This window comes from Cebidichthys violaceus, unplaced genomic scaffold (genome assembly GCF_023349555.1).
Source record: "Cebidichthys violaceus isolate CVI_PGR_0920_01 unplaced genomic scaffold, fCebVio1.0.p SCAF_7, whole genome shotgun sequence".
NCBI classification, from domain to species: Eukaryota; Metazoa; Chordata; class Actinopteri; order Perciformes; family Stichaeidae; genus Cebidichthys; species Cebidichthys violaceus.
In genome coordinates, this window is record NW_027176927.1 from 17,129,688 (window position 1) to 17,149,773 (window position 20,086).

The 20,086-nt window shown below is 43.3% G+C and overlaps 1 protein-coding gene across 5 annotated transcripts in view; it reads right to left on the minus strand.

Annotated features, from left to right (window-relative positions):
- LOC137891710 (CUB and sushi domain-containing protein 3-like) overlaps window positions 1–20,086 on the minus strand; it is a 197,386-nt gene that overhangs the window by 156,924 nt on the left and 20,376 nt on the right. For all 5 annotated transcript variants that reach the window (XM_068736465.1, XM_068736464.1, XM_068736461.1 and 2 more), the window contains exons 3-4: window positions 11,702–11,814; window positions 1,568–1,762 (exon numbers count right to left, since the gene is read on the minus strand). In XM_068736465.1, the coding sequence (XP_068592566.1) occupies window positions 1,568–1,762; window positions 11,702–11,814 (308 nt within the window). The remainder of the gene's footprint in view (window positions 1–1,567; window positions 1,763–11,701; window positions 11,815–20,086) is intronic.

Below are 20,086 nucleotides of genomic sequence, written 5' to 3' on the forward strand. Positions count from 1 at the left end.
ATGCCTTTCCTAATTTTGAATCCATCATAGCGAACGATCACACCCAGAATGTTGTTGTAGTTTGTAATTCGTGAGTATTGCCGCCGATGTACGATGTCTGCACAGAGGTCTGAGTCCCTACCTGCTGTTACCAGCACAACGGCTTTCCACAAATGTCATGGATTATGAGCGTCAGCGTGACGACGGGTCTCATCTGAGCACAGCCAGGGATAAACAGCACGGCATGAAGAGCACTCGTCAGTCGTCCATCAACCAGCTGTCGGTGAGAAACCGTCGTTATGCTATAGCGTCCTCTTCATCCTCTGTTCCCGATGGCTGAGCAAAAGAGCTTGCTGAGACAAATTACCGATGCACAGCATCCTTAAGGGTTCAAATCCTGGCCAACACTGTGTATTTCTGAATACGCTGGGAAGATTCGGAGCAGAAAATGAAGAAAAAAACATTATGAAGCTCTCCAAGTGTCAGAAAAGAAAATCGATTACACCTCAAGCAATGCAGATTCCTGAAACTTTTTGAAATATTATAATACTGCAAACTGATCTTGGCTCTTGCTGGACGCTCATACCGTATATAATGCTATTTTTTCAGGTTTTATTTTCGTAATATTCAAGTAGTGTGAACAGCCGAGTGCGTGTGAAGTGAGACAAACCCTCGTGGACATGTTGGGACTGCTTGCTGAAGAGCTTTCTTACATGGGATGTTACCATTTGGTGCATTATTAGACGAGATGGCAGGATGTGATTGTGAAACCATGTCCTGGAGAATCTCTACGAGAGGACACTACTACATAATTAATAGATTTGTCTTTCGCATTCCCTTGTAAAAAAAAGGTCCAAATAATCTGCTTTTTCACTTTTACTGGAGGTAGACAGAAGATTTACTGATTAAAAGAAATAGCTGTTTGCCATATCCATGTATCAGCAGTCTCAGCCTATTTAACCTGACATGCGAGTGAAAAGGCCCACAGCAGACACTGCAGGTGTGACTGAGTGATGTGGCCTCTTCACTTGAAATCCTCTAGACTGTGTCCTCAGAACCATCCCATCTCTCTGCTTTAAGTACCGCCCAAGTGGCGATGCAGAACTCTAGTAGATGTTCCACTCCTGCTAACAGAATTAATGTATTTAAGCTACTTGCTCTACAGGAATAAATATTTAATTAACCTTTTGAGCCATAGAGGCTCTAATCAACTCCTTCAACATGATTAAAATCATTCCATCTCATTAGATTGAAACTAAATTTACAGATCTAATGAGATTTTGTGCCAGACTTTACTATATCTGTGGGGCAGACCTGTCGCCCGATCGCACGCCATCAAGCTGTCAATCATGTCAAAGCAATTAACTTTTGAAGCAATCCGTGAAAATCAGACATCAACAGGTGAAAACGAACCAATCCCGTGCTCATTTCAAATGTCTTAGGGGAACCCCGAAATGTGGAGGTAACCTGTAACCATGATACCCCACAGCCACACTGGACTACCGGGAGAGCAGTTGGCAGCAGCAGCAGTAATCACCTGCAGTTTGAATGATTTATGACTCATTTCCAGTGATGAAAGCAGCCTTACCTCTGCAGATTGGCACAGGGAAGTCCCACACGGACACAGCGGCCGCGGTGGTCACACAGGTGAGAAGCGAATGGCCGTCCAGGACGTAGCCGGTGACGCACCGGTAGCGGATCTTGTCACCTATGTTGAACTGAGTTCCATTCAGTATGCCTTTGGGTGGAACCCCCGGGTTTCCACATGAGCTGCTTCTGAGCTCTGCAAAATGGAAGGAGAAGACAGTATTGTTCAGAAAAACAATGTGTTGCTGTATCAAATATGTAGCAGAGTGTTGCCTACATTCTGTCTGTGTCAAAGCGATTTGGTTGTATTTTCATTGTTTATGCTACCTAAAAGATGTCAACATTATATTTGAGATAGTTAGTCATCTTGTTTTAAGCGTTAGGAGCATTTGTATAATGCTAATAGCTAGTCTGACATTCATGCTATTGCTCCTCAGATGCTTAGTTGTGTCTGAAGAGCTGAAATTACCTGGGGAAGATGATAAAAATGCACCACCGAGGGAATGTTGAAGTACCACTACGGCGTGTTACCCATCACTTTACATTAAGAGTTTACTAAATAATATGAATCAATAGCTGGAAGCTGGAATGTGGAGGAAAGGGGAGGGGGGGGGGGGGGGGGGGAGGGGGACACAACAACAAGCGCATTAGCACAATGCCCAAGGAAAGAAAAAAGCAAAGTAAGAGTACGTGAAAGAAGCTGCAGCTGCAGAGTGCAGTCATCTTCCTGAGGCCCAGTTTCTTAACAGTTGGTAGAGAAATCCTCACAGCACTGACTGTGCACTCGTCTTTAATGATTTAAGAGCACCTGTTATCTGATACCTACTGCAGGCCCAACACCAAAACATCACTGCACAGGAATACTGGGTTTGCACAGAAATGCTAAGCCAACGTTTGGCCCGTTTCACCACGTCAATGACACGTCAAATGACATGTCCAATGACACGTCAAATGACACGTCAATGACACGTCGATGACACGTCGATGACACGTCGATGACACGTCGATGACACGTCGATGACAGGCGCTGACAGGCGCTGACACGTACATGACCAAGAGATCATTGTCTTTCATTTGTGTTCCAAAACCAATCAGATTTCTGCTGTACACGTGTTCTTTTTCATAACAATATGGTGAAATCTGCAGTAGACGTGTATATTAACATACGGACGTGAATATGTTTCAAACTTGTGTTTGCTCCTTTATTAATCCCGGTACAAACTAAAGAACTGCAACACTACCACAACAATGAAAAATATGACTTTTACTGAATTGCATTCCTATGTTTTTGTGAATCCCTTGGTAGATAGCATATTGAAGTTATACATCTACCACAAGAAAGCAGTTCCCAAGAAATGACTAGCCCCATCACATTGTGCTTATGCGCTGACAGAGCTAAAGTTCTGATGATCAATGTATTCTTTTGCAAACATATTGACAGAAGTGTTATGAAGATCTACAATAAGTTGTGATAAACTGGCCTGGGCAGCTCCTCCATCCTGCATTTAGCTTGAACACACTCTTCCAGCACATTCCTCCCCTCCATTAGACCTCCATCACTCAGCCTCTGTCAAAATGAAAAGACGGCCAGCCTGCATGTATCAGCAGAGATGTTACTTAAAGCAGCGCGGAACAACAGCATCGGCTTCTTGTAGCGTCTTCAGGCGCTGACAGCAAACTAACGATGTGGGGTCCTGTTGTCAGTTAGAGCCGTATGCATGTGTTTAAGACACAAAGTCATACGTCTCTTCAGTAACGACTGTCCTAATGTAGTGCACCTTCCTGATTAGCTATTAGTGAACGCATGCTTTGTCATCTATTCACAGTTAATTATAAAAAGATCATTTCAGTTAAAAAAGAGAGAAATATCCACACTTAAAAACACCAGCTCAGACACTTAATTGAATTACAATTATACATACAATGATAATAGTCTATAAGACACACTTGACTCAGCTTTATGAGCACAAACACTTCATAACTGAACTTGTGGTTAATGATGAACAAAATCCACTTTGTCTGATCAGATCCAGAGTTGTCTCGTTTAACTTCCTTCAGCCCCGAGGCGCGTCACTGATCACGCAGTAAAGTCAAAAATAGTGTTTTTGATATGTGCCATCTGTTTGTGGCTAATTATTCCAACTGGCAAGCCAGGGAACAAAAAGGCATTTTAAAAAAAAGGTACAGTCTGTATTAGATGTATGGATCCATAAGACAGACAGAGAGAAACAAGAAGTCCATGTTAACGAGAAGCTGCATTTTCTATACAGTAATCACTTTTGATCTCTGCAGATGCTCACATAAACATCCCTCATACGAGTGATGTCTAATGGATGCAATGTAAATCCTCAGCATCAGCTGCCGGCTGCATATAAATATGAGCAAAATTAAATACCAACAGAAATGTATGATTGACAGCCAATTGGAGGGATGTTTTTTTTCCGAGGGGCAGATCGGACCGTACGTAGAGCAGCACTAATGATACCGGACCAATGCAGGGGTGAGCGGTGAGAGGCAGACAGCTGACCGGTGCAGACGTCGGGGGTGAGGAGCAGCAGCTCAGCCTCCTAACAATTACATCTGCAACTGTTTTGCATTAGAAAACGTGTAAACTATTACTCACACAAAAGTTTGGGAGAGTTTCACCACAGAAGTCTGTTTTGCTTGACATTCAGATATGTAACGGACATGTAGCTCCTCTCTCAGAAATAATCCATGGTGCTTCAACAACACTATATGAGGCATATTGCATAATCTATATAAAAAAAAAGGGTAAGAATAGATCTAAAACACCATCCAAAAAAATGTGGTTATTATGAATAATACGAGGGTAAAGACAACACAAGCTGCAGAGAATGCATGCGTCCCTACATAGCGCAGCGGGATGCCTGATAAACAGCAAACAAAGTGCATCATCATGAAAAGCCTGTGGAATTTAAATGTAATTGTTTGAAATATCAAATTTGGGGAGTTAAACAAAGTGCGACTGAGCACATGAAAGGCCATCTGAATGTCTAAAACCTCACCACGACAGCCCTTTACAGCTCGATGCAGAGAACAGCAGATGAAACCGCAGCACACTGCTGAGCTGAAAACATTTGAATCAAGAGCATCTAAACGAGACAGAGAACCGATTGGTCAGGGGACTGGTGTTTGTGTGCGACCAGATGTTATTCAGAACTCCCCATGACCCAAAACTGTTCCCCCGCAAAGCTCTCCATCACACCAGTAACGTCTGACTGGACATTTACCCTGTAAGGATGGTGATGATGATGATCACTGGAGACCACCAAAGGCACACTGTGTTTTAGCTATTTAACACTCATCAGGCAATTAAAAAAGAAAAAACTTGATCAGCAAGAGCCTGGCTGCTGAATTAGGCTGCCAAGCCATCTGTGGTTGACTTATTAGTGGAGTTCTGTGCCAATTATGTTGAAAGGAAAACAAGGTTAGGTGCATATGCATCACATGCTGCACTGTACATCCCAGGTATGAGCTTTCCACGGGTTGACAAAGTCAACGGAAAGTGTTAATTCTAATATGAATTGTAATCTAAAGGCACGGTAACTGTGCAATCAGCACGTACTGCATATAGATGAGGTTTAGTCCGTCTAACAGACCGTGTCCATGCGTGGGGTCAAGCTAGAAAACAACTGCTTCGTACAAACCGGCAAAAGGCAAACGTGTTAATTGCTGTTCTGAGCGGCTACAGTGGAGTGGAGGGGGGGGGGGGGCAGAAAGACAGAAAGTCTCTCATCATCACAGTGATGGTTGCACACACACTAACAGCGCCTGATACCTTGAATAGAAGCATCTGCATTATGCAGCATATACACTGCATGAGATGTGCTGCCGCTGCTGCTGCTGCTGCTGCTGCTGCCGCCAACAACAAGTGTCTTGACTAAACTGCTGTGACTTGGATGTGACCGTGAATAAAAATCAAGAACTTCAAAGTTTGTGGCGTGTTTGAGTGTTACAAATCAAACCGCGTAGCCTGAATGGAATTACAATTTCAGCTGCCAGATGTCGCTGGGATCTCGGACAGATTGCACTCAGCCAAATAAAAATATGATAACGTTATGAATTATTTTACAGGATCACACCACATTTTCCAGGAAATGTAACGCTCTTTAATAATTTCCCGTGGATTTCCTATGAGAGGGAACTGTGTATTGACGGCTCGAGCTTAAAAACAAAAACCTGCCACCCACGACAATAGTTGTGCAGCAGATTTTTAGTGAGCGCTCATGTGCATGGTGTACAATATCAGTAATAGTTTGGAGAAACTCACCCCAGGTCACCAATTAAAAAGCAATAGATACATCCCAGCTGTAATTATACCGGCACCGAGTCATTAGCCTTTGGTTTGTATGGAAAGTCATAACTACTCCAGTCATAACGATGTCTCAGAGAGACAGTGCTGCTGAATTAATTCAAAGGATGCGTTGCACACATTTCAAGCAGTTGGCTTGGATAAGGCCTCTCACTGCAGACAATATAACGTTGCCTCAATTGCAGCTACAGTAGCTGAATATCTATTAAAATCTCATTTAAAAAAATAAGTACTTGCACTTAACATTGAATCAGGATTTCTACTTTCACAAGAGCCCCCTAAAGAAATCAAGTGTTTTTAGATTCATTGTTAGCCCCGAGCTAACAAATAAATTGTTGATTTAACTGAACCTTTGGAAAAACAGCTGCTCCTCAACACCAGGGGCTGATGCAAAACCTCATGAAAACCTGTCCAAACACAACGCTGAAGGAGTGCTCTTCACCGCACAAAAGCACTACCCACTCTGCAAAACGATGCCTGGTTGAAAACGGTGCTTAACATTAATAATACACAGCAAGTATCATTTATGATGCCAGAGAAAGTAAAATACTAACAAAAAGCATCTCTCTGACCTTTGTCAACTAAACAGAGAGCAACAACATGTACGATGTAACATAAGGCCTGGGAAACCAACAGTTCAGTGAAAACACCACAGTTATAATGACATAATTCCATAACTAACACAACTTTGACCTACAGTTGCGTTCCCAGGTGGAGGGAGCGGGAGCGGCCTTGCATCATCTCTCACCACAGCGGCAGCGAGTGAGCTGTGTGAACTAGTGAACGAGGTGGTTGGGTGCGAGATTTCTCTGGGGCAGAGCTATTTATTCCGCCTGTATATCTAATGACTCTGCAGCCCTTTGAAGAAGATGGAGGTTTTGAAGGAGTGGCAGTGTTTGTGAGCGCACAAGCAGCACACTTTCCCCACAGGAGCCACCTGTAGACTGCCTGTCTGGCATCCTGGCTGGCTGCTTCACTGGCTGCTGCGCTGGATTTCCAAGCAGGCGGGGAGGAGGGTATTGACTGAACCCATGTTGGATCACAGGGCAATGCAGCTGGTAAACAACACATGCACACACACTGACTTTTCCAACTCAGTGGTCAATCTGCATAGCCACTGAAGGACAGATGAAATGATTTAGGGAGAAAAGATGAAATTATGTTTTATGGGTCACCTGTCTTTCAAAGACTTTTCCAAATAAAAGGGCAGGTTGAAATGGCATCCAGGCAGGTTTTAGATAGGCACGGCAATGTTTTCACAGCAAATACGCAACCTTCAACAAAGGGCAAGGAGATAGCATTACTCCCAGCTCGGTGCACCGCACAGAGGCAGCCTATCTCTGTCTCGTGGGAAGCTACCAGCACCGACGGCCGCTGTTTGGCTGTGTTGAACAAAACCATATCTCTTCTCATAACAAATGCAGCTTGACTCTTTGTAGGACTTGCCCAAGTGTTACGATTGCAGGATCACACAGAGACAGGTTACAGTAGAGGAAACGTAGCCACTTATCAGTACTAAGATCTACTGAAAGTTGGAGCTGGTTTGCATTCAAAGATGCTTGACTAAAGATTGACAGGCTGCTGAGAAATTAAATTACAACCGGCCGCGTCCTTCACCGCGTCCTTCACCGCGTCCTTTGCGTGCGCGCAGATTCAAACTCACTTGATTGCAGTCGTGATTCAATCGCATCCGAGTGTCTACGAGCATCACATGCGCGTTTAGTCAAAAGAGCGAGCGGCTCGCACATATTCACGCGTGCCATTTTGCTCACCACATCGGCGTAACGAGGACGAAAGGCATGAAGCGGTGACAGTAAATGCAAATGAATACACTACGGATGAGCACATTAAGGATGTGTGTGTCATGCATGTCTCTGATGATAGTCAAGACGACGTGTTTTCAATTCAGGTGATGGTGATGACAACGATAACGACACCAAGTAACTGAAATATGGTGGTTTATTCACATTGTATGCTATGATTGCATACAATGTGTACGGTTTTAAAACCATCACACCAAGGATTTCTGGGAAGGCGCCTGTAGAGGCTTGAGTAAATGATACCATACATCTTAAGATTGTTGTTTAAATATTTATGCTGTGTACCGTCTCGTAACATGAGGCTATTGGACCATAACATGTGCAGCTCTTATGACTATCATTCATGCTTTAAGTAGGGCTGGGTATCGCCACTGATTTCCCAAATCTATTTGATTCCGATTCGCAAAATCCCAATTTGGATATTTCAGTTACAACACCAATATTGTTTGGAGATGAAAGAGATTATCATTGAACTAATGCTGTAAACAGTACAAGAGGCCCTTTAGCCTGGTCTATTCCTGGTCTATTCCTGGACTATTCCTGGTCTAACCTGGTCTATTCCTGGTCTATTCCTGGACTAACCTGGTCTAACCTGGTCTATTCCTGGTCTATTCCTGGACTAACCTGGTCTATTCCTGGTCTAACCTGGTCTAACCTGGTCTATTCCTGGTCTATTCCTGGTCTATTCCTGGTCTATTCCTGGCTTAACCAGGTGTATTCCTAGTCTAACCTGGTCTATTCCTGGACTAAGCTGGTCTATTCCTGGTCTAACCTGGTCTATTCCTGGACTAAGCTGGTCTATTCCTGGTCTATCCTGGTTTAACCTGGTCTATTCCTGGACTAACCTGGTCTAACCTGGTCTATTCCTGGCTTAACCTGGTCTATTCCTGGTCTATTCCTGGTTTAACCTGGTCTATTCCTGGTCTTTTCCTAGTCTATTCCTGGATTAACCTGGTCTATTCCTGGTCTATCCTGGTCTATTCTGGTCTAACCCTGGTCTAACCCTGGTCTAACCCTGATCTATAACATGTGTAGATGAAGAAAACAACTTGCGTAATGCCACGAGCGACCGTAGCCGTGGACTACCAACCGTGTGAAAATGGCCACGGTCGGGTTTCAGTGCAGCCACATGTTTACATATCACGAGTGGGTGTTTGAGAGAGACGGTGATGCTTCCAGAGCAGATCAACTGTAAACAATTTAAGAATAAAAACTTTGCGATAAAGTTGTTATTAAATGTAAAATGTAAATCAGACATTTGTTGGCCGCTCTACCTCTAGAATAATCCGTAGCCGCTGCTCGGTGGAGCAATAGGTGGAGCAGCTCCCGGCATGTTTTGATTTAAAGACAGTTTGCTACTCGGTTTAAAGCTCCACGGGAAGAGGCCTATATTAAAATGTCATCCTCTGGATTTTATGAATCGATAGATAATTCAAATGAAGATCGATTAGAATCAAAATCAATTCTTTAAACCCAGCCCTAGGTCTAAATGTTACCGGCCCACAGCTTCATCCATACGACTCCTACACTACACTTTTATAGAAGTATACGTAACTTCATATTACTGTAAATATCACAATACAACAAATGTTCTTTAAATTCAACTGTTTCAAATAACTATAGCTCACTTAGGGTTGGGCGGTAAACCAGTTTTATCACCGGTGTTACATCCGGCCATTACACACAGAGCCTGCGTGAGCAGCCAGCTGCTGAGGCTCGTATGCGTGCGGCGTCCACACAGACCGCCGGCCCTCAACGGATCACTTTTGAGAAGAAACAGGCGAGACACGCCGAGCTTCCCGCAGCCAAGCCATGCTGCTCACAGTCCATTTGTCTTCTGCACGGTGCTGTTCAAACAGCGACTACACTGAGATTTCTGAATCTCTTCATGTGGGTTAAGATTTGAAAAGGTTGTGTCAGAATTTGGTTTCTTCAAAGCTGTAAAGTAACTAAATGACTCGCTTGCATTTACATTATGGGGCAGGCTCCTCCTCCCAGAACACATGTAGGTGTCATTCTGATTAACAGGTAGAGCTCTCTACAGTTCACGAACAACGATGACTAGATGCTTGGAGACGCGTTGTTTCTGGTCTTTTGCAGAATGTCAAATACCATGACAAAGACACAAGCCTTTGCATCAGTCCAGACATTTAATCGCTTGCAGCCATAGATGCCGCCGGTGTTCCGGTTCGACCGCCGACTCTCGGCCCAATGCGTCTCCGGTTGCTCGTAGCGACGGCAGCTGTTGAAAAAACCAACAGAACGTGTAGGTGTCCTGTAAAATCCTTCTTTCAATCTTTAGTACACACTCATCCGTGTTTATTATTTAGGCCAAACCATTTACTCAAGTTACAACCAGCAACCGCGGATGCATTTGGCAGAGAGTCGCCAGTTAAAGCGGTCACTCGTTAAACTGAAACACCTGTTGCTCTGAAATGGGTCGCGATCACAATTCTGTCCAACTTCAGTCGGCTGTTGGAACTTGGACTCCGACGACAGAACATGCAACAATCAGACATTTTGATGCCGTTGAGAGCTTTAATTCAATGTTTAAAGCTCGCTAACTCGTCTGTTTTTGACATGTGCACGCATGTTTTTTATATAAATACCACCCTGACTTTAGTCTGTACGACATAAAAATCCCACAAATGTGTGCTTCAGACCTACCAAAAGAAAAGGCGTGTAAATGTGACCAGAGTTCTTCCTCATAACACCTCCTTCGGCTCTACTTCCCTCTCCTCTTCCATGTCTGCTCAAATCTCGTTACCTGGCGAGCTGCAGCTGGATTTGTGATATCACGCAATCACACAAAAATAGCTACTGCGGTGGGAAGGGGTTTTTTGTGCAAAAATCCCTACCAGTGGACAAATTTCTACTGTCACATGGCATATACCATCATATCACCTAGCCTTGTTATCCACTGTCCTCATTACTCTTCAGTATTGAGCAAAGGGAAATATATGTGCCTCATGCATAACAAAATGCGATTGACATCCAAATCAGCATGAAATTCTGTTGAAGATTACACAGTGAACCAAGCCTCTCACTGGAGACAGAGAGAGAGATAGAGGGAGAAAAGCAGAGCAGGAGACGGAAAGCAAGAACAGGCAGATGGAGAGGGGAGAGGTCCTGGACTGGACCGGTCAGGAGGGGAGGTGAGAGGGTAGGGGACGAAAAAGGACATCGTGGAAGGGAGAGGGAGTGAGGCTACAGGACGGGGGTCAGCCTGCTAGTGCAGGAGAAGGTAAGGGAATAAGACAGAAAGTAAGGCAACAGCTGAAGGACATTTGGAGTGGAAGGAAAATAAGAGCAGACAATCCATAGAGACGCATGGGCAGGAGGAAGAAGGAAAGGCAGTAGAAGCCAAAAGGTAGGAAAGAAGATAGGATGATGAAACATGGAGGAAAGGAAAAGCAGTGGTAAGATCATAATGAAGGAATGGAGACAGAGAAAGAGAGATGGATGAGCGATGAGCCTTCACATGAAAGAGCAGAGGAGGGAGGAACGTAGGGGTGAGCGAGATGGTCACAGAAGGATAGTTCATATTCAGACAGCTCCCACTGCACCCGGCTCTGCTTCAACACAGATAACTCTGTACATCCATTAGTTCAACTAATTCCCATCGCCATCTGCCATGCAATTTCAGATGCACCTCTGGAGTTGCAGAAAAGGTTCGGGAGATTTGGAAAATACGAGATTAATTTGCCTAATTTGAGGTTCCTAATGTTTCCATAACTCAAAAGTGGAAGTCCTGCTGGAAATCAGGTGACACAGGTGTGATCTCGTGTCCCTCTGTTAAGAATAAATGGCGTCCACTTCTCCCGGCTGACGGATTTTTCTTCGAAATGAAGACCCAGTTTATGAAGAGCCGTCCCGATCGTAGTCTCCGACTTCAATTCCACACATCTTTCATTTTCCAATTTAAACGGCCATTTCGAATGACAATGAAAGTCAAAGTGCAGAAAAATGATGGTTCTCTTACCTTCGTAAGCTACCTTAAATCCATGGGCGCTTACAGCAAAGTCACTGGTAAGCCTCAGTGAAAAAATGGAGCCAGAACTGGTAACAGGCGGAGGGATGGTAAATCCTGTTAACCTGCAGATAAGAGAGAGAAACCGCAGCACTGAACGTATGATTTCATTTACATGAATTACATAACAATAAAAATGTATTGTGCAGTTGTAACTTGAGCCTAATTACAAATGCAAGACAAATGTTTTAATTAAATGTGATGACAGTCAAACCTGCACACATTAAAAGAATTACTACTGTGGTAAAACATTTGCATTCGTCAGCTTTCACATGCAAAAACCAGTTCAAGAACAATCAGCGGCCAGCAGCGGATGCTGAGTGACATCTACTGCCTCGTAGTGTAATGACTCCAAAAAGACAAAGCTGTTGAAAGGTTGTGAGGCTGAAACCGAAGCCCCACCTGGGTTGGTTCAACATCCGTTATGTTTGTATTTTAAATCAGGTGAGCCGTCAGGTGAAGTGGCAAAAGTCCTGTTGAGAAGTGTGTGCGCTAAAATGCAACACTACAGAAAACCTGCACACCAAAGTAACCCTCACTTCAAAAAATAATGACCTTGCACCGCTGGTGAGTTTGTGCTCCGTCACCCTTTGTGCGTAATAAAACATGACCGCTCTGAGAATCGTGACGCAATTTGTCCAGCGATAATACGCCGGGTACAATACAATCAAAAGCCAAGCGAGAACATTCCCCATTGTTGGACGGTGTTTGATGGCTGGCAGCTGCATTGTAACAGACTGCTTCATTACTGCATTTCAAATTAGGTGCAGATCCAAACAAATCCATTTACTTTCACGGCGTCGTAAACAAGATGTGTTGCTGACCATTCCTCAGCGGCAGTTGCTGATGTTCTATCGACCTTCCCCTGCTGTAAGCCGGCCTGTGTAGCGTGGATATAACTTGTGCATGAAACAAAATGTCTCCTTCTCTATAGTTTCCTCTTCTTGTTATTTTCCATCGCTAGTTTCTGGTCCGTTTGTGCGTCTGGACCTCTACTTGACAATAAGCCAGGTGAATAATGTCTGTAGTGGGCCAAGTGTGAAAAAACAGAACCTCCCATGTGACAGCAAAGAAGAGGGTGCTGTATTTACAGCTTCAATAGAGTTTCCAATTACAGCAGTGTGAACTGTGCTGGTCCTTGCACTAAATAATTACCCTTTGTCGCAGGTACTGCACAGCATGCCAAGATACTGCAAAAAGTCAATTGCTACATGAGGCAATTTTGAATACATTTATGAAGTAAAAAGGAAGTGAAAATGTAACCTTGTTAGAAGCCTAATCATTCAAAAGAGAACTGTAGTAACGCTATCGTGGATAAATTAAAAGGCCTGTGCATCGCGAGATAAGTCTTTGGTGGAGCGCTTAAACAAAAACAACAAACACGGGAGAAAGGAAATACATTAAAGCAATTCATGTTTTATGGTTTTACTTATTGTTTCAAGCTGATCACAATCTACATATCAAAAGGCAACGTCATTCATTGCTGCAGGCCTCAAACCGTGTTACGGGTGCACACAGTGCAGAGCTATGCTATAGGACACGAACATCTACAGATGTGAAAACATATCAGGCAAATCAGTCAAAGAAATGGCAGGGCCTTCAATATCTCCAGATCATTAGAAATATGGCTCCAGTCAGAGGTCAAGTGAAAATGTCAAGTTAAGAGCCGTGGCAACGTCACTAACAAGCCCTCAGTCGCTCTCTCTTTTCAATGAAACACAGTTTGATATCAAGCTGGGAAAGTCTTTCAAATTACACCACTTTACCTAAAGTCCGGGGGGGGGGGGGATTCATGGGGGGGATGCTAATTATTGGCTGAGCAGAACAGAGACCACAGAACAATCAGCGGCTGCAGAATACATGCTCGCGCAAAGGTCGCTGCCACCCACCAAGACGGGTGCAACGCAGTTACACGATGACTCCGAAAGGCCTGGACCTAACAAGGACTTCTGAATGATTGGGACAAATGAAAACTGATGTTTGTCCATTAATCAAAACGTTGAGCAAGATCTTTACTCGGCGTCGCGACATTGACTGGGCAGAGTGTGCAGACAAATGCAGTGTTAAGGCAACATATACAGGGTACTGTGAAGTAGTCCCGACGTCTCCTAAAACCATCAGGATATGTGAAACGATGACCACGAGCGAGGCGAATGGAATGCCAAAGAAAAAGCTCAGCCGACATCCCAAACTGAAACTCGGACTCACGTTCCAAGTCCCAGCGGGCTAAATCCATTCGTAGATTGCACTGTTGTCAGCGTGGCACAAAAAAAGCAAGGGGATGAGGATGTCATGGGGTTAGTGTACACGAGGGGAAGACATCTTCTCCAAGGCCGTCAGTGAGACGGATTAGGAGGCCACGGTCCCGGTGGAGTTGGTGAAAGACTTATTTCGGATTCAGTCGGGTCACGTCTCAAGTCAGACGGGTCGAGATGAAGCAGGAATGATTTTTTAAACCTAAAAAACCTCAACAAGCAACATCTTTGCCCAAACCACGGGCATGACAAAGAAAACACTCATCCTTCATTAAACCACAGAAGAGCAGCCGACACTTTGACACATTCTCCTCAAGGAGTCTTCAGCGCATCGTCACAATATCTCCTGCGACGGTTTGTTCGAACCCAAGAAGCGCATCGTGACCTAAGTAGGTCTTTAACAAAAAGGCAGACAAAGAGACCTCCGTCACGTGGCGTTCACTGCCACTCGTTGCTTTGGCAACGGCAGCATCGGGTGAACGGTTGGAAAATGTCATTAACAAATAAACACCATGGGGCTTGTTGTCTCCTCTGACAAGGAGCTTGTGATTGAGCTACCAGATACAAGTGTGCTACTAAATAACACTCCCATTTGAAATTCTACAAGACATCCTAAATACCGGATCAAGCCCTCATCTGACTTTAGGCGGTAGGCTGGACTCACCGGGGGAATCTCCATTTGCGATGGTGAAAGTACAACAGTCGACGGTATCACAGTAAAGATGAACGTTCACCGAGTAGAAATAAAAGTTAAGTACAAGGATAGACATTAATGTTTGTCATAAATTTGTTCAAATTTGCCTCAGCAGCTATAACACCTTGCAATCAAACGCTTTCATTTAATCGACAGGCGAGAAAGGAGATGTTTAACCACACCATTCGTAGAGCTGCTGCTGTTGTCACCTTGCTTTTTAAAAAGCTTGTCGACAATTTGCGCATCAGAAAAAGAGTTGAGGACTACTATCTTACATCCAATGAGGAAAGGAAAGCACAGCGGAGCGACCGGAATCTCTTCGTTTTGTGACGAAGAGATTCCGATTCCAGAGAAAACAAGGTCATACAACGTACGGTAGATAACGCAGCGCAGTCACAGCCAATCAGAAACAGGACTGGTTGTGACCTTTGATGGAAGCTGGTGCATTAGGTCAAACAAAGTCGGGAGCAATGTATTTGCTATATAGAGATCTATCCATCCATCCATCCATCCATCCATCCATCCATCCATCCATCCATCTATCAACAGCTCATTGAATCAAAGCTGCACAGTGCTACAAGTGGGAGTCAAATAACGACTGGTTCTAATGCATGTGTATTGGACTCCACCGGGTCAACGGAAAATGCCACCGTGGCTCTAGAGACGCCAGGTGTCTGAACAGCCCCCCCCCTTTCGTTTATGGATCAAAGCAACAGCAGCGGCTGCAGCGCGGCTGCGTGTGCCTGGGAACAGGGTGCCGACGATTGCCCGGACAGATGCAGCCTTCCCTTCCACCTGAACGCACTACATCAGCCCTGAAGGTGGCTGTCAGACATTCCCGCCATCTGATTAGCGCGTCGCGGTAGTGACGTGCCGTAGAGAGGAAGAGCGAAGAGAGAGACGGGAATGCTGTACCTCCATTTGTCTGACTCACTGTCTCTGGACCTCCATCTGTATCTCCCTCTGTGTTGCACTAGCTCTTTCTGTCACACTAGGTGTCCCGGTGCACGGGGCTGCTCATGCTCACTGCTGCTCTTCCTTTTCCTGCCTTGCTGGTTGGACGTTTGTGTCGCTTCGCCTCTTTGTTTCTTCGTTTTCCTCTACACCGCTCTGAACCCGTGTCCCCTGGGAGGAGAAGAAGAACAAAAAGCGGACAGGAGGGTGGACGAGCCCTAAGCGCTCTGACTGATCTCACCTAGTAACCAACAATTAAAGTGAACCACTTGCCTTTAGTTTATTGTAAGAAATGGAGCAAAACAAGGTCCGTTACTTACTAAGGTGACTAACGGCCTGTTAGCTGCCTCCTCAAAACAACAGCTGGAGATGATTAATAGACTTATTTTGCACCGACATGTCCTAACTCATTACAGCAGCCCTAGACACTGACATTTCGGTTTAATAACTGCAGTAATAAAGGTCAAATCATCCCATCAATTAACTCATCCCGGGCTCTTGTCTAATAAGTGTGTGGAATGTAAAAAAAAAATGTAATTTCTTGAATTGCAAAGGTGAATCTAATATGCAGAACTGAGGAATGGTCAGAAACGTTTCCACCCGTCTCTCTGTGTCTGGTATGCCATTTTCTACAGTGTGCAACTGTAAGTAACTCTACAGATGTAAATAGGCAGGGTGTCAAATGCAAAAACAAAACCGGGATAAATATGAGCTATCATTTCAACAAAACCAAAAAAAAAACAAATTAGTTCACGGGTGTGCAGACAAAAGGGTAATTAATCCTCTTCCCCGTGCCTCCCATCTGCATCGTGTGTGTGTGTGTGTGTGTGTGTGTGTGTGTGTGTGTGTGTGTGTGAAGACAGACGAAGCATAGATTTGATTTAAGTTATCCTGGTTGGAGATGACAAAGCAGCAGCAGATACATAACGAAGCAGCGCACCGCCATTAATCCTGCTTCTACATCAAACCTCAAGCTACTTCCAGTTATTAGGAAGGAGATTTTTATCAAGTCGTAATGAGTCACAAAGTTACTTCACCCGTCGCGACTAATGATTAGCTCCAGACTGAAGATAAATACGGTGTCAAAACGGCTCACAAGTGGCATCATTCATTTACATACGTGCAGTTTTGTAGCGTTTCATTTAAGTTCTGCATCGTCCCAAACCCGTCTGCGTGGACGGGCTCGGTCCAATTCTGTGCACTGAATGGCGACCAGCTGCTCTCCTTAGAGACTCATTTAACACTAGCCTGCTGCATAATTGTTCTGAAGTACTTTCTGCACTGTTCTCTACGTTAAAATAGACATTGTGAAACGAGGACATTACAATAGTATCACTGAAACTAACTACACTTAGATTGTGATGTGATTTTTATTTACTGGCTGGGCGGAGCCACAATGGCCTAATTCACACAATACACGGTGGGCCTGCATCATTTGATTATAGTTATGGATGCATTAATGTGTGGCCATTTCTTCAATGTGGCAGCCGGTGAAAGTGGAGCTGATTTTAACTCCTTTCATTTGGCTAAACACAACTTAACAGAGCAAAGTTTATTAGTGGATTCATCATTTGTATTGAGAATCTGAATCTGCAAAGTAGCTGAAGTAGTAACTACTATCGTGCACTAGTTACCTCTGAGATGTATAAATTACACAAAATGGAAATACTCGAGTATATTAGACTACAAGTACCTAAAAGCTGTACTGGTCTCAAGTACAGTACTTGAGTAGCCTAGATGTACTTTGTTACGTTCCAGCACTGCGTGAAGAAGAGCAAAACCAACAAGAGCACAGTTCAGAGGTCAAGCCTCTTCATGCTGTTCTCACAGTGCACCAGATCGATGCATTTAACTTTAAAATGTACAAAAAGAAACAAGAGAGTAAAAGTTTCCATACAGCTCTTCTAAAGAGATACTTCAAAATGCTGAGAAAAACACGCGATTGATCCAAAAAGTATGACATGTAACCTACATGAGAAAGTAATCGTTTTAAATTTGAATTGATCGAAATTAGGCAGGGGACAAAAGAAAGAACGTTTTAATTATCTTTTCACCTTTATCTCAATATCAATCTAATTCAATTTTAACCCTGTGAAGCCTGACACATCATATAATATTCAGAAAATTCAGATTTTAGTGTTTATTGGATCTTTAGTCCAAAAAAATATATATATGATATTTTTTTTGTATCACATTTGATACATCAGGCATATTTATCAATTCATTGATCACAACAATGTTTATTTTAGAAACAATAACTAATGACGTTCATTGCTTTTGGAACATTTCAGTTGGTTCGGTTCTTATTTTTTCCCCAAACAGGAACCTTTTTACAACCTGTTCGTTTCGCCTCGTAGCAAAAATTTGATGCCTATGTTTTCAACACGATTTTACTGTAAAATAAGGAACGAAATATGAAGTAATTATAGTTTGCTTCAATACAGTAAATATGCATAATGAAATATTAGTAACACTATAAATGTTATTCTTACCGTAACTGTTTCAAAATTAGCAATGATTTCCCCGCCGAAAACGAACGAGTCACTTCGTGACGGCTGCCATTTTGGAAATGGAATTTAAATGCCCGCTACTGCCTGCAGTGCATGGAAACTCCACCAGATGGCAGCAGACATGTATAGGATTGTATTCAACAGGTTTTTCAGGAAAGTATTGCTCGTGTTAATTACGTTGAGGTCTCTGAAACTCACGTAGCAAATATGATATAAATGGCGCTACAGGGTTTAAAGTAAAACTTTGCTTTATTAAAGTTTCAAGTTGACTGTCACTTAAAAGCCCTTTTCTCTCTTTTTAGTCACAAAACTATGTTTAGCTGTATATCTACAACGTTTAGTTAACAGCCTTCACTTATTACAAGACAACTCATTAGACGAGCAATAAAGCTAACAAATCAAAAACAAAGCCTCTATCAACATAGCATTCAATGTGCACTAGTCATAGTAATTGTATAATGAAAAAAATACACCTTAATGAGGTTATTTTAGTGTGCAGGGAAACAGTGCAGTAAAAGACTTTAACACAGTAACTCACCTCCGTTCCTCTACGAATCCTTAATATATCATTTCAGCACAATAATGAGGCTTCAGCCAGTCTGAGGCGCGAGGGATCGTACGTAATGTAAGTGTAGCACCGAGTGAGAGGAACAGAACTTCACAGAGCAAAGAGAATACACAGATCAATGGGGAGACACACTAATCAGGTCCATCACGACGACGTCGATTCTTTTTCATGTTAAAAATTCATTGTCGCTTTTGTCGCGTTCCCTTCTGATTTTCCACCTTAATTAATTAAAAGCATTAATAAATTAAAAAGCCGTCTTTAATCTCCATCAAGATTTCTATTTATAATTACCGTGGAAGGGGAAGAGAGAAGCATAAAGGGCTGCCTGTCATTGTGTTCACCTTCTTACTGATTCCAGCTGAAGACACACCTGAGCCAACAACACATCAACATACATTCAAAGAAGGGGAAACGGGAAGAAAAACACAGTTTCCATATGGAAATGTGCATCTTTCAGAACAAGTTGCTGGAAAGCAGATTGGGAAAGTTTGCGCTGCATCTTTTTAAGACAAAGTTATACAAAAGATATGAAAACACAAGGTAAGGAAGCTTGTTTTTGTTTCCCTTCTTCTGAGTGATTTTTGTTTTGCAGTGAATTAATTGTGTACGACCAGGCGTTCTACTGGCGTACACGTTGGGCCCCAGAGGCACAGCAAAGACTGCGTCATGGAATTAACATTTTCTGGCTCCTCACAACATAGTCCCACATTGTGAGGAAATCCGCCATTTGGAAAAAAACAAAAGTGTGACTAAAACACAAAGAACAACGTTGCTATTTAGAGGTTTGGGCCGGATAAGCAAAAACCCATCACAATTTGAGCCATCGGCTTTTGTCTCCTTGCAAGAGTTATTTGTGCTTTTCCTCCTCCTCTCTGAATGGCAGGATTAGTTCCATGTGAATTTAAAAAGTCTCATCAAAATATCATCTCTGGTTCCTTGTTTTGCAAATTGTTAACCCTATATGTGACGCAGCTAATCAGCAATGATCAACCTAAACTCAGTGTCCACTTTATTAGGCGCCATCTAATGTAATCCAATACAACGGACCTGCCAGACAGTCTACTATTATCACTGCCTGTGATGTTGACTTTGTCAGAGCAGGTATTATTTACACTACACATGAGAGTGGTGCTGGGCGGTATGACCGAAAATGTGTATCACGGTATTTTGTAAGATTCTGGCGGTTTCACGGTATAATCACGGTATTTATTTATTTATTTTTTGCGTTAACGCATTAACTAATTAACGCCGAATTTAATTATTAACATTTTTAACACAAGAACCAGACACGCGGCCGGCCGGCAGCGAGCGGTGAACAGCTGTTTGTCTGGCGTCTCTTCCTGGTTCCTTCACCTA